The sequence below is a fragment of the Pan troglodytes genome, chromosome 1 (genome assembly GCF_028858775.2).
Source record: "Pan troglodytes isolate AG18354 chromosome 1, NHGRI_mPanTro3-v2.0_pri, whole genome shotgun sequence".
Lineage (NCBI taxonomy): Eukaryota > Metazoa > Chordata > Mammalia > Primates > Hominidae > Pan > Pan troglodytes.
This window is the reverse complement of record NC_072398.2, coordinates 20431592-20458879: the sequence shown is the minus strand read 5'-3', so window position 1 is coordinate 20458879 and position 27288 is coordinate 20431592. Positions and strand designations below refer to the sequence as shown.

At 45.2% G+C, this 27288-nt stretch overlaps 1 protein-coding gene across 1 annotated transcript; it reads left to right on the top strand.

Moving 5' to 3' along the window:
• Nucleotides 1–252: 252 nt before the first annotated feature.
• RHOU (ras homolog family member U) lies at nucleotides 253–11480 on the top strand. Its single transcript, XM_016940557.2, has 3 exons — nucleotides 253–816; nucleotides 2494–2552; nucleotides 8091–11480. The coding sequence occupies exons 1-3, from the start codon at nucleotides 555–557 to the stop codon at nucleotides 8544–8546; spliced, it is 777 nt and encodes a 258-aa protein (XP_016796046.1). The 5' UTR covers nucleotides 253–554; the 3' UTR covers nucleotides 8547–11480.
• Nucleotides 11481–27288: the final 15808 nt, after the last annotated feature.

Genomic DNA, 27288 nt, shown 5'->3' with positions numbered 1-27288 from the left:
GGAGGCTGCGGAGGCTGGCCCGGCTCCTTCGGGCGTCGCTTCCCGGACCGGGTGCGCGGGGTCCCCCGGAACGTGTGTTCCAGGTCCTCCCGCGCCAGTGTTCGCAGTCCCCGCCTGGTCGCGGCGGCGCCTCGGGCGCGGGTGCAGGCGCGCGGCGCGCAGGCGGGGGGCGCTGTGGTCTTGGCGCGGGGACCGAGCCGCTCGGCCAGACCCGCCTCTTTTCCCTCCCCGCCAGCCCGCCCGCCTGCCCGCCCCCCACGCGTCGTGTCGCCGGGAAGCCGGGCGGAGACAGAGCGCTTGGGATCCACGGCGCTCGGACCGCTGTCCTCCAATCGCGCAGGGCAGAGCGGCTGGCGCCGCCGGAGCGCGGAGCCACGACCCTCCCTGGCCGCCTTTGTCTACTGGCCGTGCGGCCCGGAACCGCCACTCTCCAGGGCCGGGGACGCGCCCGCAGCTGTCGGTGACAGCTCCTCCCTACCGCAACCCTCCGGGGCGGAGGGGCGGTCGGGCCGGGCCCTGCTAGCCCGCGACCGCAAGCCCGCGCTCGCGGATCGATGCCCCCGCAGCAGGGGGACCCCGCGTTCCCCGACCGCTGCGAGGCGCCTCCGGTGCCGCCGCGTCGGGAGCGCGGGGGACGCGGGGGACGCGGGCCTGGGGAGCCGGGGGGCCGGGGGCGTGCGGGGGGTGCCGAGGGGCGCGGCGTCAAGTGCGTGCTGGTCGGCGACGGCGCGGTGGGCAAGACGAGCCTGGTGGTGAGCTACACCACCAACGGCTACCCCACCGAGTACATCCCTACTGCCTTCGACAACTTCTCCGGTGAGCGGGCCGGGGGGCCGGGGCCGGGGGCGCGTGGCCGCGGTCCACCCAGGGGAAGGAGGGTGGCGCGAGGGTCGCGAGGTTCCCAAGGGGGCTGCAGGGCCCCGGGCGCGGCTCCAGCTGGGAAGCCGGACAAATGAGGAGTGCAGGACGTTTCCTGAGTCTCAGGGACCGGGCAAGCGCGGAGCTAACACGAAAGGACCACGGCGGAGTGGGCTTGGAGAGAGGAGGGCGGAGCGGCAGTCAGAGCCTTGCCAAAAAAAAAAAAAAAAAAAAAAAAAAATCTCACAATTTAAGCAACAGATAAGTAGGAGTGAAACAGGTTGAGTTCAGGGTGCCCGGTCAGTTTGTTGCATAGAGCAAAGTTTCCTGAGGGCGACGTCGCTGGCGCCGCTGCAGAGTTTCAATCAGAAGGTGACGCGCAGGTGCCTTTACCTGAGCGTCGCTCCTTTCCTTTTAGGCGGCTCAGCTCACAAGGGGCGTCTCCGCTTTAAAGAGCCGCGGAGACGCCGGGAAAACACTTGATTTAGTGAAAAAGCGCGAGCGGCCCTCGTGAAGGCTTAGGTTTGGATGAAACCTGGAGAGTAAACACCATTTCTTTCTTCTGAGCCCCACCACCTTCCCTGCCCACATGGGCTCGGATTCTGATTGTTGGTATCTTTTCAGGATCCCTTTAAGCTACTTAAAGCTCCTATGTACCGGGTGCGATGCCATTTCCATTGGTAGATACAAAGAGAAAGGAATTCTCTATCTTGCTATTCAGGTCTTTTTGAAATTTAAGAAAAAGTTAAAATTCACAGAAACTAGTATGAAACACTTAACTGTCTTGCTTCTTTAAAAAAAAAAAGTGCTTCTCTGACCTTCCTTTCATCCCAAAGGTACCTTAGAGAAATGGGTGCTGTACTGGTGGGTTCCCACCGCAGGGTATTGTTTCTTCCCCTCCCCCCACCCCACCCCTGCAGCTGACTAGTATAAATATTTAGAAACAATTAGAAAGTTGTGTAGAAAGCGACAAAACTGACTGCTTAATTAAAATAGAAACCTCCACAACATGTCCTGCTGCAGGCCTCTCCACACTCCCCGAGTCCCCGGATCCCAGTGGAAAGGGGGCCATGGCTTTCTTTTTTCTTTTTTAATCCTCCTTTTGACCTGACATAGAGATAAGGAGTGCCCTCATTTCTTAAACAGGACAATGCGGGCAGCCTGTGTTTGCACATGTTCTCAAAACACACTAGAATTGTATGATAAACCCTGAAGTTGGGGAACCTTTCCCAAGGGAAAACAGAATTATTTGTGAGGTTTTCCACTGATTTAAAACTGCAGGGTTGCTTCCCATTTACCCCCAGTGTTGTTTTTAGGTCCTTTGAAACAAGTGTGACAGGAAAATAAATCTTCCAGGACTGGGAGAAAAGCATAGGCCTTTCTAGGGGCACCATCAAAGGGTTCAGGGATTTGCTGCCTGGTTCACGGTAATGGAGTGACTTGCCAGCCGTGGGTTTGTATACAAAAATGCCTCCACAGGGCCTCCTTGTTTTTGGCTAGTCTTTAATTCATTAGAGGACCTAGAATAGGAGCAGAGGGGTTTGGAGTGAGAATGATAGTGAAAGCTAAAACTATTAGTATTCCGAAAGGGGTTAAAAGACACCTCCTGATTGTCATTTTGGTTTTGTTTTTAAGCGGTGGTGTCTGTGGATGGGCGGCCCGTGAGACTCCAACTCTGTGACACTGCCGGACAGGTCAGTATCACGTTACAGCTCAGTGCTGGGAAAGGAAACAGCCTTTTAAAGATTTCCAAATAAACTTTGATTCCCTCAGTCAGTAACTGGGTCATTCTAAAGCCTCATGAAGTGGACCCACCCCTGCTGTTGGCCCTTCTCTGAGGGTGGGCAGGGGCCAGGTATTGGCGGGCAGGAAGCAGAGGAAGATACCTCCAAACTAATAAAGCAGGGTTTGGCCCAGCTCTGCGTAACCAGGCAAGGGAGGAAGCAGTGTCAAGAACAGCTCTTGTAGAAGTTTCTATTACTTACTCCCTGGTTTTTATGAAAAAATTTCAGTGATGCTTTGTCATCATTTCCCAAACTAAGTTAGTGATGTCTTGTAATCGTTTTATTAAAGGCCAGTGAGTCAGATATTGAAGAAATTTGCTCAAGAAAAAGATGGAATTTACATCAGTAAGGGTTAATATTTCCCTTCCTGAGCTATGGTTTGACTCGCTAGGACCAGCCCCATCCCTCGAAGCACAGATACATTTGTCAGAGCAGTCCTAAGCTGGAGGGATGAACTAACTGGGCTTATTCTATCCAAATTGTGAACGCTGGTTCTTGTCTCGAGGGCCGGGCCCTTGGAGGAAATAGCCAGGGAGTGTAGGGTTCCCTCTTTGTGTTCCCCAGAAGAAGCCCCCATTGGTGGGTACTTGAGTCATTGAAGTCAGGCTGTGCCTTGTGAACACCCAGGGGTACTTGATTTTGGCAAAGTGATAGTTAATGAACTTGTCTCTCTAGTATGTTCTAGAGTTCAGCAAAGTTCCGGGGGTACTTTGTAGGCAGGTGAAAGTGCCCCCTTCACTTTCTGAGGTGCCATCGCATGACTATCTGTGTTTATGAAGGCACTGGCTTTCCACTGCCCCCCAGAGCCTCATCTACGCCAGAGCTTCCAAGTTGCTCACCTACTCTGGGACAGCAGATTCAGAGCTAAGGACAGATCTTATTTTTTAAACCTGAAGATGACATAAGACCGTGGAGCCTTGATCTCCAAGGAACACCGGGCTGGTGCAGGCCATAGCTTGGGGGCACTTCAGCTTGGAAAAACCAAGCACTGTCCGTATTGTATTGTCTGTAGAAAACAAAAATCAGGCTGGGTGTGGTGGCTCATGCTCTTTGGGAGGCTGAGGTGGGAGGATTGCATGAGGCCAGGAATTTGAGACCAGCCTGGGTAGCATAGCAAGGCATCATCTCTACAAAATAAAAAAATTAGCCTGGTGTGGTGGCACTGTCTGTAGTCCCAGCCACCAGCCACTCAGGAGGCTGAGGTGAGAGGATCGCTTGAACCCAGGAGTTTGAGGCTGTAGTGAGCTATGATGGTGCCACTGCACTCCAGCCTGGGCGACAGAGCAAGATCCCATCTCTTGGGGGTAAAAAAAAAGAAAAATCAAAGAATACAGTCACTTCTAGCACTGAATCTTTCTGAATGCAATGGTGGTATTTATAATTCAAGCTTCATTTCCTTGTATGAAGTGAGGATGCTTTGTCTACCAGGGGGTCAGGTTTTCTGAGTTTTAAAACATGGCCAGCCGGGCACGGTTGCTCACGCCTGTAATCCCAGCACTCTGGGAGGCTGAGACGGGTGGATCATGAGGTCAGGAGTTCAAGACCAGCCTGGCCAAGATGGTGAAACCCCGTCTCTACTAAAAATACAAAAATTAGCTGGGTGTGGTGCCGGGCGCCTGTAATAGCAGCTACTCAGGAGCCTGAGGCAGACAGTTGCTTGAACCTGGGAGGCGGAGGTTGCAGTGGGCCGAGATCGCGTCACTGCCCTGCAGCCTGGGTGACAGAGAGAGATTCCATCTCAAAAAAAATAAAACACGGGCAGAGGAACATTTCAGTAAACATAGCCATCGGACCTGCTGAAGTCAGACCCTGAGGATAAGACGGAAGTCAGGAAAATACAGGAAGTCCAAAGGCACAGTTAGCAGGGAGCCTTACGGGCTGGAGCAGAAGCTCAGTGCACCTACCTGCCCCAGGATGTCACTCAAATATCACTGTCCACTGGGCTCCCCGTAAGTGTTGGCTCTTCAAGCAGGATGCAGCTTCTTGAGCTGGGGTTTTATGCCCAGTGCCCAGCATAGTGCCTGGCACATAGCAGGGCTTAATCTCGTGGTTTTAGAATGGATGAACCAGAGAAGGACCAGGTGGTGGGGGTATAAACATAAGTTGTGGGCCTGCCCCTTAATAGACTTACAGTGTGGAGGGAAGACAAATGGAAGCTCGTGAAGGAGCAAGCAAAGGGAAGAAAAGAGGTTCAGGCTTAGAGGTGCAGGCTGGTTGGGCCTGGCAGGAAAACCTCTGAGCAGAGTTTTGAAAGACAAATAGGAATTTTACCAGAAGAACTTTGCATAAATGACTGAATCATCAAGGAAGAGTTAAATTGTTCCTGTTTAAAAATCAGGGAAGCACAAGCATCACTTTAGTAGTATTTTTGCACAAAAAAGTTTATAATTAGGGAAAAACGAAGGTTTTGGTGCTACATTTGTAAGTTTCAGTTTATTTGGAAATTATTCTTCTGGCCTCTTAGCAATATTTTCAATGAGATTTACTGTATTTCTTAACCTTTGTGTACTGGTTAGAAGAGTATACCCAATTAAATAATGAATAAGACCACTATCTAAAAATTTGTAGACTTTTAGAACCAACTTCAAAACTTTTGAAGAAGAACCATCTTCAAAAACTATGAAAAATACGCTGCTGGTAAGATAAGTCAGTTGTTTTTGTTTTTGTTTTCCTGATCCCCCATTTATAAATTAGTCTTTGTTTAGACTACTAGCCAAGCTGGTCAAAGTGGCAGTTCTTTTCTACTCTCCCTAGTCCTGATCTGATACAATACATTCTAGGGGACTTGCTGTGATACCTGCCAAGTTTCCTTATGGAGGAAGGAACACATACCTCTTCTAGGCAGTTGACATAAGAGCCTTGAGGGTTAAGTGAGTCCACTGACCTCCACTTCAGATGCCTGGAGAATCAACGTGAGCACAGATAGGCTGGAACTTGGGGATGTGGAGCTGGAGTGTGGGTTTCCCACAGAAGTTGATGGGAGCAGAGTATGGATGGCTCTACATGCTGAAGAAATCACTTCTTGTACTTTTGGCTTTTCTTGTTAGGGAGGGTAGGCGAGTCTATAAGATGTCAAAAGGAGTTTTTAACACTGGTCTTACATCACTCAAGGGCAGATTGATCAGAGACAGACTGGAGACTTGAAAAAACATACCTTTGGCATAAGAGAAAAAAGTATTGCTGAAATAGGAGTAGTTCACTGGAGAATTGGCAATAGAAGCTGAAAATTCTTCAGCCTTTTGACCCATAAAGTACTTGGAAAAATCTTATACTGAAAAAAAAAATCAAGTTGCAGCTAGACCAGAGGGATGTAGAATCCAGTCTCGTTTCTCTGCCCCGCCAACCCTGATCAGACTTCTGTGCAGTGTCTGTACCACAGACCTGGCAAGCACATGCAAATTGCTTGGCCTCAGAACGCCTTTTCTTAAGGGTGCATTCCAGTTGTCCTCATTGCACGTGTGTATTGCATTATTTCTAAGATTTCAGGTCAGGCACTGAGCAGGAGGGTCTAATTTCTGTTTTATTTCTCAAGCCCCTTAGCCAGAATCTCAAGAGATCTGGGGAGATAGCTTTCCAAAGCCCCCTCAGAAGTCCCAGCCCTTGTGCTTGCCTTTATTTTTCTCAGTAATGCAACCCCAGATACCAGGGCATGGCCAGGGGTGCAGCTACCTGAGGCGGCTGCCTTAATACTGGTCTCAGTTTTATGCTTCTTTCTTTGAGGCCCTCTAAGAACAGAGGGAGCATTCCATTAAAAGATCTTCATGACTGAGCCATAGTCTACCTGGCTGTGTTTCTGTGTTTATTTATTCATCACAAAGTTGGCATGAAGAAACTTAAGTCATTATTTTTCTTTTTAAAAATTTTTTTTAGAGCGGGGTCTTGCTATGTCACCCAGGCTGGTCTCAAACTCCAGGGCTCAAGTGATCCCCCTGCCTCAGCTTCCCAAGTAACTGTGACCATAGGCACGTGCCACCACATTTGGCTAAGTCATACTTTTTCAACTTTCGCTTACAGAAGCCTCACAAGTGACATTCTGAAATACCACATTGATTGCTGAGCATTTTAGCTGGTTGACTTTAATGTGATTAGTTGGTTGGTTGTCGTCCCGTAATTGAAACATGGGGCCTCAAATGAAGAAAGTACATTCAAATAAGTTACAGGTTTCTTTTATACCAAGAGAAAAAAGCCACGGATGGAGTATAATGTAGATGTAAATGGTACTTGGTAAATAATCGGAGTGTGTCAATTGAGTAATGAAAAACATGAATGGCGTTGAACTTTTTCTTGTCATTGGGAAATTATTTACACCTGAGGATGGTTGGCACCAACAGATATACATTTTACATAGGAAAGAGTAAATGTTTTTCTACAAAAGAGTTGAGCAAAAGTTGTCAGTTAGCTGAATATGGTGCTACAGGGAACTATAGGATGTTTTCTGTAAAGAAATGGTAATTTGGAGAACAACATCTGTCTGTTCACAGCCAAATCCCCTCGCCTGCCACTGTGCCTTGAGTGTAGGTGATGTTCAGTGTGTCTGTTAAATGGATGACCACGGGAGAGTATTGGCAGCACAACCGTTGGTTTATTTGTAATCAACTCTAACTTATTCTATCCACTTCTCTATACTTTAAGGGTAGGGTGGGCGTGCCTATTCTCCAGTTCTTATCTGTCCAAAGCACTGTACATGGAGGCCATGGGTACTGGCAAGGATAAAGGAAGTAGGAGAAAATGAAGGAAGGAGGGAGGAAAAGAAGATACAGCCAGAATGAGGATGTATTAACTGGTGTCTGTAAGTGGCACTGAGCAGCACAAGTTTTCTGAGTCACGATGACAATGGACTGACAAAGGTCCTCAACTCCATTTCTGGTCTGGCCTTGAGTCTGATTAGCATTACTCTGCGTTGCTGTGCATAGTGTGGGCAGAGCATGTGCACAGTGCAGATGGGATGAAATCGGCATCACTCGGAGCTGTTGGGAAAGGCAGGGCTGGATTGGTAAAGAGAGGAGCTGTGTTCGTAGACTGGGTTTGAGTGGGAGTCTTGAGGATCAATATGGGTGTGGTCTGAATTTTAGAAGAGTAGCTAAGTACCAAGAGTTGAGAGTAGGTTTGGGTTACACTCAGCTGAAGGCTTAAGTCCATTTTAAGCCTTTGAGCACTTTTTCTATGTTAAGCTGTAAGTAGGTCTTGAGTGTCGATGAACACATTGAACATGTTTGGCAGTGTTCAGACCATAGCTGGCCCTGAAAGCAGACAGCTGCCACACCTTCGCTGGTGCACTGGCCCCGCTTGGGTAAACAGTAGGATCGTTTCAAGGATGCTGGCTCTTCCTTCTAGAACCAGCGGGTCTTCTATCACCTGCCAGACCCTTTCATGAAAAATGTGAAGGTGATCTTTTTACTGATGAGAATTCATGAAAACATAACTTTTGGGTACTTTGCTTGGTTGCAGGATGAATTTGACAAGCTGAGGCCTCTCTGCTACACCAACACAGACATCTTTCTGCTCTGCTTCAGTGTCGTGAGCCCCTCATCCTTCCAGAACGTCAGTGAGAAATGGGTGCCGGAGATTCGATGCCACTGTCCCAAAGCCCCCATCATCCTAGTCGGAACGCAGTCGGATCTCAGAGAAGACGTCAAAGTCCTCATTGAGTTGGACAAATGCAAAGAAAAGCCAGTGCCTGAAGAGGCGGCTAAGCTGTGCGCCGAGGAAATCAAAGCCGCCTCCTACATCGAGTGTTCAGCCTTGACTCAAAAAAACCTCAAAGAGGTCTTTGATGCAGCCATCGTCGCTGGCATTCAGTACTCGGACACTCAGCAACAGCCAAAGAAGTCTAAAAGCAGGACTCCAGATAAAATGAAAAACCTCTCCAAGTCCTGGTGGAAGAAGTACTGCTGTTTCGTATGATGCTGGCAAGACACCCAGAAAGGCTATTTTTGGATGAAATCGATATTAGAAGCTATATTAGCTGAAACAACTCCTTTTACTGCGTAGAACCTATATCGAGAGTGTGTGTATATGTATTATAGGAGGAGCTCTCAATTTTATGTATTCTTTCTTGCCTTTAATTTGCTTGTTGTTTGTTTGAGCTTAGGGATGAGATACTTATGCAAGATATTTTTGAAGTAAATTAAACATTTTTCACATCTCTGGAAATTTAGAGTTCTAGACCTCTGGTTAATTTATATCTAATATGAAGAAGACACCTCTAATCTGGATGTCAAGAATGAAGTTCTGCTACATTATAATGTACAGAAGAGCAAAAGGGAGGAACACTATGGTTAACCCTCTCTTGATTAAGGGCTACTTAATGCACAGTGCATTATGTACACAGGTCAACCATGGTAACAATAGTTCTTAGCTTTGAAACTCCATGCAAACCATGCCTTTTTTTTTAAGGAGCAAAAATCTAAGAAAAAAAGTGAGAGACCTCTGCCTACAAAACCTCAAACCAGTCACTTTTGTCAATTGCTAATACCCAGTTACTTATGATTTAAAAACAACCAACAGAAAACATCCCACTGACTGTATGGCACTCTGTAGTCAAAAAAGGAAACTTGCTTATTGGGACTTTTCTTTCTTAGTCCAGTTGTGTTGACACATATGAACACAGACAAAGTGCTATGTGGAGGAAAGCAAGTGTTGGTCAGTAGTTTCATGTTTTAGGGAGTGGTTCCTGTGGAGATCAGAAAGTGACATTTGCTTTCGGTACTGTAATACGTGCACCAAACTGCCTCAATCCTAGGTAACGAGGGCAACAGGGAGCACCTGTCTGGATTGTTTTTAAACCTCCATACTCAAGCTGTCTCTTCGGCAGGGAGGTGAATACTCTTGAAAGGCCAACAGCAAGTGTTTGTGGGACACAACACAGATAATTTTTTCTTAAGTCGGCCAAGATGTACTTCTCTGTGTGCACACCCATGCACACTCATGCACACAGATACATAGGTCTGTATGGCTGTATTTGCTGTTGATTCAGACTTTCACACCATTAATGGGGAAAAGCGTGGCTACAAAAACAGATGCTAGGAAGCTTGGCTTCCTCTTCTTGTTGACCCTTTTTTGAACCAACATCTTTTTTATTATATTCAGAGTATGTTTTTAAGTGTATCTTAATATATACATTTTTTAGGACATCTTAAATCTAAACAAAAAATAAAATGAACATCTCTTGAAACCTGTTAAAACAACCAGTTAAAGCCACAGATGGCTTTCAGGGCAGTAGCAGCAGAGGCCAGTGGACTCTGAGGACTCCTGAGGGGCGGGGCGTGTAGCCAGCCAGGTGCATGCCGGGACCATGGCCCCCATACTTGGCTGCTTCCTGTGACAGTGAAATACATCCTTCAAGGTGGCAGCTGTTAGGGCTGAATCTTCTGGAGAAAAAGGTGCCATCTCAGGAGAATAGTTTTTACTCTGGTAGGAATGCTTCTGAGACACCACAAGGCAGCCTGAACACTCAGTTGCAGGGTTGGGCTTGCGGTGGGTGACCCAGAGCCACCAAAGTCACATCCACAACTAACGAGGGAAATCTGTAAAGCCAGTTAGATAGAAGAGTTTTATTTTTCTGTGGGTTTTGTGTTGTCTTTTTTATGTTAAAAAGAAATCCAGTTTGTGTTTTTCTATAGAAAAAGTAAAAGATCAGGTTATACTTTAGGTTAGGGGTTCTATTTATTCCTGTTAGTAAATAAAGTTAACAAATTTCTTTGTTTAACAAAAGATTAATCTTTAAACCACTAAAATACATAGACTGATTGATTATTCAACACATTGGAATTGATGTCGGTCATAGTTTCCTGAAGCATTTAGTTACAACCTGAAGGAATAAAATGATTTGTGGAAATGCTTAAAATAGACCTAACTGAATACAGTCTCATCTTGCCGCGCCTGGCTTACCTATCTGTGGAAAGCTAGGCTTCCCAGGCTGGGCTCTGCCTGTCTGGTGCCTGGAGGTGTGGGAGGGAAGATGAGTTATTTAACTGGTAAGCGATTTGAAACACTATTTTTATATTAAAGTAAATGGCATGGAGTATAGTGCAAATTCATTTTTAAGATAGAACACAAAACTTGAAAGAAGTTTTATGCGTGTGACAGTGTATGGGGCTGCAGTTGGTCTCCCTGGAGGGGACTTCCACACCTCCTGCCTTTAGGCCACGGGTGGAAAGTGCTTAGTGAAGTACACCTGTGTGGCCCAGTTCTGAAAGCTTTATACAGTTGAATTTTAACTGGGGTTGATAACGCCTTGGACTGTTAGTGTTAAAAATCTAGTGGGTTGACCTTTAAATGCAACAGGTTTTAAAATATATTGCTGCATTTTATAGAATAGTAAAGGTACGATTATACTTGAGATTTTCCTCCATTTTTATTTCTTCGTGAACATAGAGTTTGGGGCCGAAAATGTTTTTAAAGTACGTGTTTGAGTTAAATATAAAGTTGGTTCACTTCAAAGCTAAAAAATTGTTAAACTTGCAGCTTGGTATTGCAGAGAAGATTTTATAAGAATTTTGCTTTAGAGAATGCCACTTTGGCTGAACTACAAGTGTAGGCCACCATTATAATTTATAAATACAGCATACTTCAAAACTGTTTGTTATCTCTTGTTACCATGTATGTATAAATGGACCTTTTATAACCTTGTTCTCTGCTTGACAGACTCAAGAGAAACTACCCAGGTATTACACAAGCCAAAATGGGAGCAAGGCCTTCTCTCCAGACTATCGTAACCTGGTGCCTTACCAAGTTGTGCTTTTCTGTTTTCAAGTGTAAATGATGTTGAGCAGAATGTTGTACTTGAAAATGCTATAAGTGAGATGGTATGAAATAAATTCCGACTTATGAATATAATGGCTTTTGCCTTTTGTATCTGAGAATTTTGTTGGAGGTGTTTAGCCACATCTTGAAGCAGCACTAGTTGGGAAGCATCGTGGCTTACCCTGAGAGGTGTTTTGGGAATGCATCTCCAACCAATTTGAAGTGCTTATTCATTCAGCATGGGGTTTTCTGAATTCTGGAGCCACAGTCTGACAATAAGCACCCGCCGACTACATGTTCCTCACAGACTATGTGCTGATGTCCCAGTGTGTTGGAGGGAGCACTATTCTTGGAGCCAAAAGTCTGGGCTCAGAGAAGCACTAGTGTGAGATGAAGCTGAGACAGCCAGCGATCTGAGCCTCGGTTTCCTCATCTGGAAACAGTACTGCCTTTCTCATCAGGCTATCTGAATCCTGAACATGCAGAGGAGACATCCAAGATCTGTAAATCACCATGAAAGAGGTTAGAGTCAAAGGCACCATGAGCCCTTACCAGCTGTAGAGCTGAGGACCAGGGTTCCCAGGTCCTGAGGGTGCGGAGAGGTGCTGTTGTGTTCTGTGTGATTTCTTCAGGTTCTTGAAGTCAGTCAGTTTTTCCCATCATGCCGTGAGGATGCAGCCCTTTTATTGAGGGCTGCGGGAAATGGGACCCTGGGGAGACGACTATTCTGAGGGGCTGGAAGTCTTGCTTTCACCCTCCAGCCTCAAGGTCATCCTGTGAAGGATGGAGCCATCCACTTTGCTCCACATGGCACTGCATAGGCCGTGATATAATTTTTATGAGTACCCACCAGATGTTCAGCCACAATGAATGGGAAGACTGCATGGCATGCAAGTGAAACTACTGTACCACCTAATTCCACACATGACGGGGGAGTGCCAAAAGCACCCCAGGCACTGGTTTCCCGGCCTCCACAGGGCAGCTGACCCCAGCCCAGAGGGACTCAAAGGTTTCTCCACACCCAGTCCCAGTCTGTCTCCCGTGTCCTGGCCGGGCCTTCCTGGGACACATGGAAAGAGCATCCAGACACTGTAGGAGAGGTGACCATGTGATTCACTGAGGCATTTATGGATTCAAAGGGAGTGAAGGAATGAGAAGCATCTGGGAGAAAAGTGTTCTAAAAGGAAAGAAGGTTCAAAGGCCCCAAGGCAGAAGGGCATCTGGTATGTCCCAGAGGCCAGTCTGAACAAGATAAAAGGAGTGCAGAGAGAGATAGGGAGATGATGTCAGGATGGTGATAATGGGAGGTGATGGTGGCAACAAGGGACATGGGGAGGAGTCAGGCTGCTTGGGCTTGAATTCTGGCTCTGCCACTTACTGGTTCTGATTCCTTAAGCTACTTAACCTTTTAACCCTTCTGAGTCTAAGCAACTTTCTAACCTCCCAGGTGGATAAGCATGGCACCTACCCAATCAGCTGATGCTTTCATCCTCTGATCAAATGAGGTTATGGATGTAAAGTGCTAGTACACAGTAAGCACTCAGTAAATGCTCACTCTGCATGGTCTTCCTAGTAGACCCCTTTCAATGATTCCTTTAATTTCCTTCACAGCAGGACCCTCAGTCCATCAGCTCAGGTACCTGTGGGCATCCCACTGAGATGACAATTGACTCCTAAGGGTTTCCATCTTCATTTCTATTAAATTTTATGAAGCTTACACTTTTAATGGATAACACCACATTCATTTTTTTTCATTTCCACTCATTTTTATAAAATCAGAGCAACATTATATAGATCACACTCCTTGTTGCACAGGCTGGCTCTGTGGAACAAAGCTGCCGCTGCTGCTGCTGACCTGGTGGAACTGTAGGGGGTGGGCCACCTCTCTGAAAAATGACAAGTGAATCCTGCAGATGGTGAAGCAGGGAAGTCTGAATTTGGTGTACAAAGGTAGTTTAGGGAGTCAGTAGGCAAGGTTGCGACCCAGGCATCATGTGGAAGTCACGGATCTGCTGTGTTCCCCAGCCCTATGCTGGGCTGTCCCTCGACTCTTGTGCAAGAAGCTTTTGCTGCAGACTGGCACATTCTTACAGTTTTACAGTCATCATTTAACAACCCGAGTCACCCAACCACAGTTTCCCCTGTTATCTGGTACAATGTGCAATACTAATAGTAAAACCAAGTCTTGAAGAGGCATAGCTTGCACATGAAAGATGCATGTGGTTGGGAACCCAATATTTAACTTTAAAAAGGAAACACATTCTGGAGCAGAAGATCCCATTGCGCTTTGCTGCTTTCCTCCTAAATGTCCCACAGGTACTTCAAACTTAACTCATTGTATTAGCTTCCTTCAGCTGCTGTAAGTGGCTTAAAGCAACACAGATTTATTACATTATGGTCTGGAGGTGAGAAATCTGACATGGGTCTCATTGGGCTAAAACCAAGGGGTTGGCAGGGCTGTGTTGCTTTCTGGAGGCTCTAGAGGGGAATTGGCTTTCTTCCCTTGAATTTGGGTACCAAAAATGTTGATGTGAATATTTTACATTTTTACCTGGCTTTGCACAAGATGGAGAAACATCCCCCATATAGCAGCTTCTAGCATTTCCTCTCAATCCAACAACAAGAGGTATAATATCAATGTGGCATATGCTGATTGTCACTTTGGAAAACATTCCCATGAGGGCATGTATTCTTACAGTCCAAGCATGCTGTTTTGGGTGTATTCTTATAGTCCAAACTTAAAGCACAAACAGAACTTAGACTTTCTAGTATATCCCTTAGTACACAAGCTTTTGGAAATATCACTTGCATTGATCACTATTTGACAGTTGCTGGATAATAGCTGGTTCAGGGTTTCACTTTAAGACAAGTACCAGTATTTTAAGTGGCTGTTGCAAAAACAATTCATGTGCTTCAGGAGTAAATATAAGAACTGATTTTACCATGAAAATCAGAAAGATTGACCTCTCTTTGTGCTCCAGTTTGTCATGGACTTAGACTATACCAGACCCAGCTGGCTGAGTCAGAATTCTATTTTGAATCTGCTCAAGTATCTCCACTAAGAGATACTCAATAGGAACTTAGAACTGATATATCTAAAGTGTCACCAACCACAGCAATATCAATTGAAATAGTTAGATTGGCTTAACTCATGTATTTATCAAAGGTTTTATTGGTTAAAAAACATACAGAAAAGTCATCTAGAATTCCCTAACTTCTCTCTACTCTGACTGTCTTCCCCCTGTGTCCCTTCTCTGTCCTGGCTCTTCCTGGGTTCCTATGCTTACTCTGAGATAAAATCTCAGAACAGACCATGAAGCTAGGAGGGCTGCACATAGGCTATTATTGTGCATTAATGATCTGAAACCAGACACAGTAACTGATGAATGGATTTGCAATGCATTTAATTTATCTACACAATTTACCTCCTTTGTTATCTTATTTCAGCCTAAGGGATGAGAATGAGGCGGAGTCATTATATGATTAATTATTGCCTTGTGACAACCTTAAATGATTTTTATGGTTGGCCCTTGTGTGGCTGAGAGCCTACCCAAAGTTAGACAGTCCTCCATGTCACCAGCCACATGGTAAATTGGCCCTGTTGTCCTACTCAGTGCCCCTTTCTTTACACTGGCTTCTTTTCTAAATCACTTCACCATCACCCCCAAAACTGATCAGGTACTGCTGAAAGCCAAGTGTTTCTATTTCAAAATGGAAACAGTAGAAGGGGATCAATTATTAATCAAGCTAATAATTATTTAGGTAAAGCAAGGAACATTTTTTCTTATAAAAATGTGAATGTGATAGAGGAGACCAGGAAACAGTGAGGGTTTATAAGTGAAGAAATGTTTCAATAAATATAATAATACCTGAAATGAACCACATTCATTTATTGGGCATGAAAAATATTTCACCAATTGCCCTAGCCTGTCTAAATCTCCTCTTGACCAAGTTGTGATGTAAATGAATAAATAAATATATCATGTCTTCTAACCTCACACTACTATACGTGTGGACATACATAGGATTGGTTGCTATTATCCTTAATTATTAGAGAGAGAAACAAAAAGACTAATTTGCTAAGGGACTTTGCCTGAGATACGTAGAACCATTACTCCTGGAGGATATTTTAAACCTTAATTTCCCTTCTCTCTTTCTGCACTTGTATAGAAAGGATATAGAGGGACTCTTTAAAACCTCCAGTAGAGATGCACCAGTTTAGTTATCTATCACTGTGTAACAAGCCATCCCAATACTTAGTGACTTAGAGCAACAGCTACTTATTCTTTCTCATGATCCTGTGGGTGGACGGGGCTCAGCCAAGCACTTCTTTTGCTCAGGTGTACCTGTGTGGTTGAGAGATAACGTGCAGCTCAGCTGGGGTGGACCATCTAAAGGCTCCCACCTTCAGAGCTCCGTGCCTGTGCCCTCTCATCTTCAGCAGTCTAGCTGGAATTTCTTTATAGCATAGAGACGAGACTGACTTCGCGACAGAGTGTACCACGAGAGGCAGCTCCAGTGCGCAAGGGTTTACCAAGCCTCTGTTTACATCCTGCTTGTTAATGTTCATGGGTCAAAGCAAGACCTAAAACCAAGCCCAGAGACAATGTGTGTGGGGGTGGGGGAAGAAGTTGCGCAGGTACACGAGCCCTGGGCAGTATGTTTGCTTTGGCCTGCCAAGTGGATTAATGTGGGAAAGGGAGGCAATGGCTGCTAGGGCTGGTGCACTCCATTGCTCATGTCTATCTTGGGTGAAGAGAGGTGGATCATATACATTATTATGCAGGTGGAGAATACAACTGGTTTAGAAGTCAGGGCTTTTGGTGGTAAAAGGTGTATTGGTCACCTTTATTCTTTTAGTCAGTGTCTGACTATTCAAAGGGTGAGAAAACATGTTGTCTAAACTGCTGAATCTTGCTTCTCTAGGGGGAGAGTGCATGCTTACAGTGAAGGAAAATTGGCACCCTGCTGAATGAGCAGAGGCAGCTGGCTGAGATAGAGGTTGGATGTTTCTTTAGATAGCAGACCTACATTGTAGAATGGACAGAATTCAGCTTTCATTTGGACAACTGGAACAACATAGCACCCAGGATATAGGAAGCCCTTTTTAAAAATGTGTATTAAAATTACTGTGATTATCAGCATGACTCTCAGTAGTTGTGTTCCATACAGAACTGAAACTACTCTCCACCATCCGTTACATAGTCATCTCCCAAAGTAGTAGAATTGGTTTACAGAAGGTGGTTTTATTCTCCACACTGCCCCTCTCCCTGACCAAGGCATTTTCATGGGTAGTTGTGCAACAGGGTGCTATATGACACCATCTGATTTTGACTGATACCGCTCTTCTGACATGCCCTGTCTACATTTTTGAGACATCAGTTTGCTTTTGTCTTGCATGCAATTTGTAATATGCCCACATTTGGGATTTAAATGAGAGTGACTGCTGTGGGGCAGCATGTGCGCAATGACACCAGGACAGGCTGCATGGCACAGAGCTGAGAGGACCATCCGGTATCACCAGGACCCCAGGAAGCCAGGATCCTCATCTTGTCCTTGTCACTGACCAGCTCCATACATTTATAGGATAAATTTAATTTCTTTGGCCTTTAATTTTTTCAACCTCACCAGGAGCTAAAGTCATGAAATCTCTACTGTTCCTTTTCTCCATTATTTTAAGATAATTAAAATTCTTTTCACCCTTGAACTCCACAGGTTTAGGATTTTTCATTTTAAGCAGTCAATATGACGTTAAGAAATTCGTAGTTCTCACCAAACTCCAAGTAGAGAAAATTATGTCCTGAGATCCTTGGGCTAGGCATGGATCTGAAGACCTGGCCACATGCTCGTGGTCAGAGGCGTGTCAGCAGTGTCTGTGCCGAGACTGGGAAGGAAGAGGCAGCTTTGGAGCTTAAGAGGATGGCGGAGTCCTTGATAAATAAAGGGTTTTCCAGGAAGACAGAAAATCTCTCACTTTCTGATACACAAGGAGTTCAGTGAGTGGAATCTTCACTAATCAAAACCTGGTTAATATGAAAAAGAAAAAAAAAGAAAGTAAAAATTAGAAAGAAAAAGGATTCACATAGTACAAAATAGAGAAAATAATGAAGCTGATTAAAGAGGGTATGGGCCATGTGAGATTGTTCGTTGTTATCTCCATCAAGAAAAGCATTTGTGATGCATCTATCTGTGCATGCCAATGTGATAATCAGCGCACAGAATCCTTGCCCTTCAAGTACTTACTCTGTCGCATGTGGAAAGTCATCTAGAGATAAATGTGCTTCCCCTTGGAGTTGGGGTTCTCACTGGGATTTCCCAAGTTAATTAGTCTCTCTTGGGGAGCCAGAGTGATCAATTATTGACTCAAAAACAATTAACTTTTTAACAATTAAGCTTAGCCTCCAACCACAAATATTCCACAATTTAAACAACAACACGATTATGGCAAAGATGTGTCAGTCCTTAAGTATTTGTTAATTAGGGACTTTTATCTTGCCAAGCCTCTGAAGAGCTTGACAATTCGATGCTTAACAAATATTGGAAAAATTATTACTGTGCATGTGGCTTTTGTGGATGGTGAATAAAGAATGAATCACAGGAATTTTAGGAAGAAGTTACATTTGGAAGCCACCATTAACTACTTATATTAATACTTTCTAATTATAAAATAAATATATTCTCATGTTAAGATTATTAGAAAAACAGAAAAACTTGAAAAAGAGAGGAAAGCAATCATAGTTTCATCACCTAATGGCAGATGCCATTATATTTTGCATTTTTTAAAAAATTTGATTTCTTTTTAGAGACAGGGTCTCACTATGTTGCCCAGGCTGGAGTGCAGTGGTTATTCACAGGCATATGTCTAAAGTTCACTACAGCTTTGAACTCCTGGCTTCAAGCAATCCTCCCACCTCAGCTTCCTGAGTAGCTGGGATTGCAGGCGTACACAACCACACTGGCACAGTTTGGCATTTTTACTCTAGTACTTTCTTTTGTGCAACTATGCTTCCTCCTCACTGTTCCCCTTCCCCTTGCCTACTTATTGTTAGACAAATTTTGTAGGTGTTACCCAGATAAAGCTGGGTCAGTCTGTTCTGCCTTTATGACTTTGATCAAATCAGCTTCAACTCCCCTTCCCATATCCCATGGGAAGTTCAGAGACCTCCTCAGGGTTTCCGGTGTGGACTTCTCACTTGTGCTGTAATGTCCATTTTGACTTTTTTTTGTCTTGTAAATGTTCTTCAGTCTTTCATCATAATTCGATCCAAATGAGGGACTGAACCCCTCTCTTTAGCTTTCTCACGTATGAACATCAGCTTCATCCTTCCTCTTCAGAGTAGGAACAATGTGGTTTTGGGCATTGACTCCAGATCCAGCCTGAGTCAGTCGTGAAAATTCCATTCCTCTGCCAAGAATCATTTTAGGAAACAGGTTTAAGCCAATCAGTGCATGGCATTTCCCTGGTGACAGTTCTCCGTTCAGGAGCAAGTACATTCACTAAATTATTCCAATCAGACTGAAGGAGAGGGGAGTTTAATTCCACAGTTAGATAAGAGACTCTCTCTCCTACTTGTCAAGAATATTGTCCCAGTTGGCAGCTGCTTGCCTCTGTAAGAATAGAGCTCTCAGATGGAGGACAGAGCGAGGAAATAAAAAAGCCTGAACTTCTGAGTCTCCACTTACATGAGCCAACAAAAATCTTTTATAGTTTAAGCTCTCTTGAGACAAACATCCTATTACTTGCTGCCAAAAGCATATTAACTTCTACATAATCTTGCCTCCCTGTGTCTCACCCCCAATAATATTCACACAAATTAGCTGTGTGCTAGAAATTTTCTTGAGATAGGGGTTTATATCTCAGAAATATAAAACATATAATTTAACATTGACTATTGAATATAACATTTTTCTTTTGTCATTTCTGTCTACATTTTTATTTCCTAAGATATGGAGTAATTTGATTTTAAGCAGATTTTTGCTTCAAAGGATCCACTGACCACGGTGACAGAAGCAATAACAGGGGTGTTTCAGGAACACGATCAGGATGTGTAAAAGCTGCTTTTGGAAAAGCACTGTAAGGAAATTATCTTGGAGATGACATGCAAATGGAGCCATCAGCTTGTAGGTAAAGGTGCCTGGGCTCCAAGTCTTCAGAATCTGCAAACTCTGAGTGGGTGTGCCTGTCCTCGGGGAAAAGGGCTCAGGGAGGTGGCTTTATTTCATGCTGAGGCCTTACTATGTTCCAGATTCCCCCGGGGGCTTGGGGATAAAGAATTAAAGATTTATTATCGCCGCTGTTCGCAGGAGGCTCAGAATGAACTGGGCAGATGTCAAGCAGAGCAAGGGCAGAGTGGAGAGAGTAAGGCTCCATCTTTCTGGTTCAAATCTGTGCTTTGCGACCCCTCAGGCCCCTGATCCGTCGCAGCCGGGGTTCAGGAGCCAGCGCGTGTGTTGAAGTTTCTTGGCCCGCTCACCCGGCCGGCGGGGAATCCTGCGTGGCTATGAGGTTTTCCGAGGCCCGGTCGCCCCGCCTGGTCTGCGTTTATTTTGGGTTAAAATCGCTCTGAGCCAGTCTGCTCCCCCAGCCTGTCCGAGGGAGGTCCAGGTAGACACCGCCTGCCGCGTCGTTTTCCTTTTGGGTGACTCCCGTCCCCCTCCATCACCTCACATAACTGCGTGGGGTAAAGTCGGCGGTGGGTTCAAGTGTTTTGCGCTCCCTCCACCTCCCCCAACCCAGTGCAGCCCCGGATGCTGCGTCTTCATCCTGACCCCGGAATTCTGGGGACTGCGCCATCTCTTGAGACTCCCTGCTCCTCGTGACCTCCCAGGTCAACCCGTGCTCCTCCCCAGTTCTCCCCACAGCACTCAGTGCCTTGGGAGACCCCCCAACCCTCGTGCTGAAGGAGGTGACCTGCACCTGTTCCGTGACCTCAGTGTTTCTTTTGCACAGATCGCTTCCCCTGGCTGGGCTGGCTGCGGTGCGTTTGCCTTCGCAGCACCACTGGAACTGTTCTTCCAGGCAGGTGCCTCTTTTCCCCCATATCTGTGAATGTGCACGGGGCTGGGTTGGGGACAGAAACCGACAGACTGAGGGACAGCTAGAAAGTCTGGAGGGAGAAGAATGAGATACAAAATAGAGGACAGGTTGGACTTAGAGACTAGCAGTAGAGAAAAAGGGTGAACTAGCAGGAGATGCAGCAGAAGAGCACATGGATTGAAAAGGGCTCTCCAGAGACGACGGGGAGCAAAGCAGGGAGGGGGTACCTTGACCAGGGGTAGCAGAAGTGGTGTGGAAAAGGGAGAGACATCAGATAGAGTGAGGGGAATAAAAGAACTGGGACCACAATAGGCAGAAAGACCTGGTGCCAGGAGCAAAAAAGAGCAATGTGACAGGGAAGGGACTTAGTAATGGAAGGAGCCATAGCTCAGGAAGGGGGTTGTGACAGGGAGAGTCAGCGGGGAGGAGATGAGGGGACAGGGATGGGGAGAAAGATGCAGGAATACATGCAGTTAGGGGATAGTCAAAATTTGGGGAGAAAGAATGACAGAAAGTGAAACAGAGAAGTTGCAAATAGAATAGGGCCAAACACCCTGTAGGTGGAGGAAAAGAGAGATGTGAGAAACAAAATAATGAGCAGACATGGAGAGGGAGAAAATGCAGAAATGGATAAAAAAGAAAGAGAGAAGGAAAGAGATATCTAAGAAGAGAGAGAGAGACAGAGAAATGACTTGGGCACTGTACACATGGACTCCAGGAAGATTAGGAGTGGTCAAGCCTTTGAGTCCAGATCCTCAGGGATGGGAGTTTATATTTCTGAAGGGCACACAGTAAATGCTGTTTGACCTTGAAGCTCTGGGGGAGATGACTCTGGGGCTGACGTGTGTGTCGTTCAGTCCATGGTCATGGGGATGGGAAGGACCCTCCACTGAGCTCTCACTCATCCCAGCTATGGAGAGGGGCTTGGGCTTGTCTTCCTGGTCTGGAGAGTGGTCTCCAGCACTGGAACTGATTATCAATGATGTGTGAAGATCACTGTAAGAATTCTTTGTGTAGGGAGGAGGAGGAGGAGGTGAATAAACTGAGATTTGTTCAGTCCTGCTGTGTGTCCTGCTGGGGGCCCCCAGGACCTCTCACCTAAACTGCATCACACCTGATAAGAAAGATATTCCTGGACATGTTTAAGAGATCAGAAAACAGAGGCTGCAGACTTTAAAAACTTTATCTGTAGTGATACAGATTATACGTGAAAGAGCAGGACTTTAAAATGAGATCTATTTGACTCTAAAATGTATGCCTTTTCCTCTAGATTATTATGGCTGCAGTTATATGCTAAAGAGGGGTAAATAAAATGAGAAGCAGCATAGAAGAGAACATCAAAAACAAGTCAAGAGGTAAAAATTAGAATAAGTGAGGAAAGATCAAAAACATTATTAAACTCAGACTAGGCTGCGTACAGTGGTTCACACCTGTAATCCTAGCACTTTGGGAGGCTGAGATGGGCAGATAATCTGAGGTCAGGAGTTTGAGACCAGCCTGGCCAACATGGTGAAAACCCTGTCTCTACTAAAAACAAAAACAAACAAACAAAAAGAAACCTCAAACCAAATGGATCTCAGACAAAGGATTTATATCAGTCATAGTTTGGTGCAGGAAACGAAATCACTTTAGGTATCTTAAGCGGAAAGATATTTAATACAGGGAACTAGGTGCTCACACAATAATTAGGAGAGTTGGAGGAGTGAGTACTAGTCTGGACTTTCAGGACTTACTCTCAGAACTTTATAGAATGGGTTCTTCTTTAGGGAGCCATTGGAGCCAGAATCTTGAAACTGTTTCTGCTTCAACTGCCTTTCAAATCCCAAGATCTCCCTAGAGCATCCTGGCTGCAAGGGAACCTAGGAAATGCATCTTTTAGTCTTCCAGACTCTCCTGTACTTGAAGATCCTTCAGAGGAATGGAGCAGACCAATCATCAGCACCCACCACAGACCTGTTGTTTCAGATATTTACATAAACAGATAAAGTCATTCATATTTATTCTAGAGGCAAAATGTACTCAATTTCGGCTATGTTATCTCTCAAATTCTCCCTTTTCTTGGCATTTAAAAGTTATTCTGCTTATATACAGGGAAAACCTGTGTAGAAAGGCTTTCTTTAGAAATTAAGAACCTTCTCTTGAAGAAAAAAAGGCTTTGTCTCAGGCTTGGAGTCCTAAGTAGGTAGCAAGAGCAGCCTATGGAGTCTTGGGGAGCAGGGAAAGATCAGGGTTGGCATTACCCTAGAGAGCCGGACCCTGCTGAGCCCAATGGCAAGTGGGCAGTGTTTATAGGAGACCACATTAATCCAAGGGGATGCTCCAGAATCTGCATTTAGGTCTTGGAGGCATTCCTGGGAGACCTTCAAGCAGGTGGCCTCTTCTTTTCACCCCACATTTTGCCAGGATCCCTGGAGAAAAAGACAGAACAGCTAGAGGTGGCTTCCCTTTCCATGTTCTGTGAAGTGATTTTGTCACAAACAGCTCCTGCTGACCCTCCTTCCCATCTCCAGTGCTCCCAGGGCCTGCAGGAAGTGGCTCCCCCACACAACTGAGGTCCCCACTGCCCTGTCCATCCATAGTAGGTGTCAATTATATTGTACAAACAATTCACAAACATCGGACATTTTATCAGACCCCATTTCCTTATTTCCAATATTATAAGAAATTCAAGTCGAGGCTGGCTTCTGCATAGACATGGTGACCTTTGGGCAGGTGAATTTTGTGAGACTCTGTTTCATGAGGCTAAGCTTTTCCTGGGCACGGCTTCTCAGAAGCCCTGATCAGGGGAGAAAGCACTCACCAGAGTGAAGGGAGCACAGATTTGCACACCCTTAAGGTTTGTGACCTGTTAAGCTGTGGTTAGGCTGAGAATAAAGCACAGCTTCAATTCCATGTAGAGCTGGCAAAATATTCAGTAAACAGTTTTCCAAGAGCTGAACTAATTATGCAAGAGCCACTTAGCTCTGCTGCCCAGATGGGAGCAGAAGTTCCAGCTCTCGGTCATTGTGGAGAAATGGACTGTCAGAAGCAGAACATTCTGTGACAGTGTGGTGGTTGGCAGCAGAGTGGGCAGCTAGCAGGAGATGGGTCCTGACCCTTCAGCTTGATCTGCTGAACAGTGGCAAAGAGCATCTCTGCTGGCCTGTCAAATCGTGAGGTGATTCTGGCCGAACTTGTCTCTGCAGACAGTTTCAAGAGGGATATGAGAGTCAGGATATCTGTGACTCCACAAGTTCACAAGATCAAAAGGCCCTGTGCCTGTATGATGCCTGTACAGAGCATGCTGGATGTCGCTGATGATGGGCAGAGCTGCTGAAGTGAGGGGCAAGTGCAGTCCCGGAATGATAGGCTACAGTTTGTGACTTTATCAACATCAAGATCAGTAAGATGCAGCAGTTTTGCATTGCAGTTGCTCACTTCCACATTGGTTTTGGTTTCTTCCTACTGTTTTGTGCATCAGAGATTTAGACAGGGTCTAAATGCCTGTATAGGGAGATGATGTACGAGTGGTTAGAGCTCAGACACAAATTTCAAACCCATGGCTCTACCACTTAATTGCTGTAGGACTTGGACAGGATACTCAACTTCTCTATGCCTTAGCTTCCTCAATGGAAAAAGAAAAATCCTTCCTTAAAGGACAACTGTAAGAATAAAACAGAATAAAGAATCAGGAAGGAGTTCTAGATTAAAAAAAAAACAACAAAAAACTAAAAAACTCTCATGTTTGTGAATAGTTGACATGATTACCAGGTTTCTGAAAACTTGCCAGATAGTGGAAATTCAGAGGCTCAAAGCTGTCTAGGGTGTGGAGTCATGGGCTTAGTTCAAATCAGTTTAGAATTCTAGCTAGGCATGGGGTGCAATCCACAGATGAAGCAATATTGCTTCAGCAGAGACTCTCTCAGGTCTTCCATAGCCAGAAGACCTCCAGGGGCTGACCCTGGAGCAGGGCACTGCCTTTCTCCCATGTTGTTGTCTTCTAAAATGTCTTTTCTTTTTTTCTCTCTCTCGGATAGGTAGGTAGGTCTTTCCTTTGTTAACAGTACAGTTGACCCTTGAACCATGCTGGGAGTAGAGGCACTGCTTCCCCCACAATAGTCACGTATAACTACTGACCCCTCAAAAAAGCTACTAATAGCCTACAGTTGACCAGAAGCCTTGCTGACAACATAAACAGTTGATTAACATATATTTGGTATGCTGTATATATCAGATATTATATTCTTATAATAAAATAAGCTTGAGAAAAGAAAATGTCATTGAGAAAATCATAAGGAAGAGAAAATATATTTACTATTCATTAAATGGAAGTGGATCACCATAAAGGTCTTCATCCTCATTGTCTTCATAATGAGTAGGATGAAGGGAGGAAGAAGAGAAGGGATTGTTCTTGCTGTCTCAGGGATGGCAAAGGTGAAGGAAGATTCAAGTATAAGTGAATCCTCGAAATTGAAAACTGTGTTGTTCCAAGGCCAACTGTAATCCAATCCAATTGTCTTTATTTCCTTCCCAGAAGTGCTGGGCACCATCACCAAGTGAACCTGTATTTGAGAGTGATATACATTGGGGAAACTTCCTCACTGTGGAGTTCTCTAGGGAGTGGGCAAAGAGATGGAGTTAGGGGTGTAAAAGGTTTATAGAGGGGTGTGATGTCTGGGGAAGATAAAGGGAAGGAAGTAGGCTGGACAGGGCAACCTCTGGTGGTAACGCATGTGGGAGTCTCTTATCAATCCAAGGAGAAGTCCAGAGCCAGGCTGCCTTTCAGAGAAGTCCCACATTGGGCAGGGGTAACCAAGCCCTAGTACTTTGCACTGCTAGGTGACTGGCTGGGGGCTGCCTGGCTGGGAAGAGCATGGCCTCAGCTCAAATGGCTGCCTGGCAGCCATCTTCTCCTCCCACCTGGGCTGCAAGCTCTTCCCTAGAGGGAGATGGGGCTGCCATCCCAACTGAGTGAGTTCACAGCTCAGCCGTGACAACCATGATTGGGTATTAGCCTCCAGTATGTGCTTGACAGTGTTTAAAATAATTTTATTTAAGCCTTAAAGCTACTCTAAGTTAATTTTTTTTCTACATTTGAAAATCGAGAAAACTCAAGAGGTTAAGTTACTTGTCCAAGTTCAACAAATGGCTAGAAAAATGGCAGAGCCAGGGGATTTGAATGGATGAAATGGATGAAATGAAATGATTGTCAATGGAGATTAGAAACTTGTCTTATATTCTTTAAAAAATAGAGGGCATGGGCCTGGCACGGTGGCTCACTGCTGTAATCCCAGCACTCTGGGAGGCTGAGGCGGGTGGATCACCTGAGGTCAGGAGTTCGAGATCAGCCTAACTAACATGGAGACACCCCGTCTCTACTAAAAATACAAAATTCACCAGGCATGGTGGTGCATGCCTGTAATCCCAGCTACTCGGGAGGCTGAGGCAGGAGAATCACTTGAACCTGGGAGGTAGAGGTTGCAGTGAGCCGAGATCGCGCCATTGCACTCCAGCCTGGGCAACAAGAGCGAAACTCCGTCTAAAAAAAAAAAAAAAAAGGCATAGAGGATGTGCATTCAGCTTATCCAGAGAACGTAGGGATTTTCGCTCTGGTCACAGTGTTTGTGGGTAGGGCAGGGGGAGGGAGGGGAGACGGACTTTTGGACTAATCACATTATTATGTGACAGAGGTCATAACAATGTCTGGTTGTAGAAGGACCAGTTATCTTCATGGCCACTGCAGTCAGAATATTGGCCTCAACAATCCAACTCCTATTAACATTCAGAAAGTAAACACAGAGGAAGAGTCTGAACTGAGAGGGTCGGGGAGGAGGGAGTAAGGGATTACCCTTAAAAAAAAAGGGACGGACTACATTTTGCAATAAGATTGGTGAAATTATTCCTGCAGAGTTAACAGTGATAAGAATTAGAGCCCACAACTTCAAAAACAGCTTTGAGTGGCAGAAAGTATCTTCCCCAGATGCCTTATTGAATTCGAATTTGCTAACCAGCTCAATCACCTTTATGCAGTCAGTTAGGGCAGATTTCTATGGCTAATGAAGATGAAAACAGTGAGTTCCCATATGTCAGCCAGGAACTGTCCCACTGGATTTGTGGGGCGCACGGCAGCATCTACCTCCATTCTCCTCCAGGTGGACAGACCCATTCTCCCTCAAAGGCACTTAGGCTTATACTTGGATTTTAGAAAGCAATAACAATTTATAGTTAGCTTTGAATTTGATAAGATTCTAGGTAGTGTCTTCAGAATTCCATGTCATTAACCTGGCCAAGGCCTTTCAGATTTCAACAGTCCTTATCAGACCCGAAACTGGAAGACTGGCCCTTTTTTCATACATTTACAAAGCAAACAGAGCCCATTTTTTTGACAAGAGATGGGAGAGGAAGCTTCTCTCTCAGGACATCGAAGATGGAATTCTGATAGATCCTCAGAGAGCAAAAGGTGACCATTAAATCTGAATCACGCCACTGGTTTTCATACAGTATATCCTGCTATTACTACACATCCAATATTGAGAACCAGGATATCTATGGTATTGTGATCATTTCCCCTCACTTGAGCCTTGGCATAGGTATCCTAGTGTTGTAGATCTATGCCAAGGCTCAAGTAAGGGGAAATGATCACTTACTTCCCAGGGGCAGTATTTACTTAAACATCCCTCCAAGAAGAGCTAAGTTGTTGAATTTGTACTCAAGACCCAGGGCTGCTCTAGGAAAGGGTGAGAACGTGGCATGGGATGAGCTGAGAGGTGCTGAATCCTGAACTTAAGGGTGATTCCAGAGGTGCCCTCCAATCTAGGGTTGCCATGCAATATTTGGGATATAGGTATACTAAAATAATTATCGATTGTCTCTCTGAAATTCAAA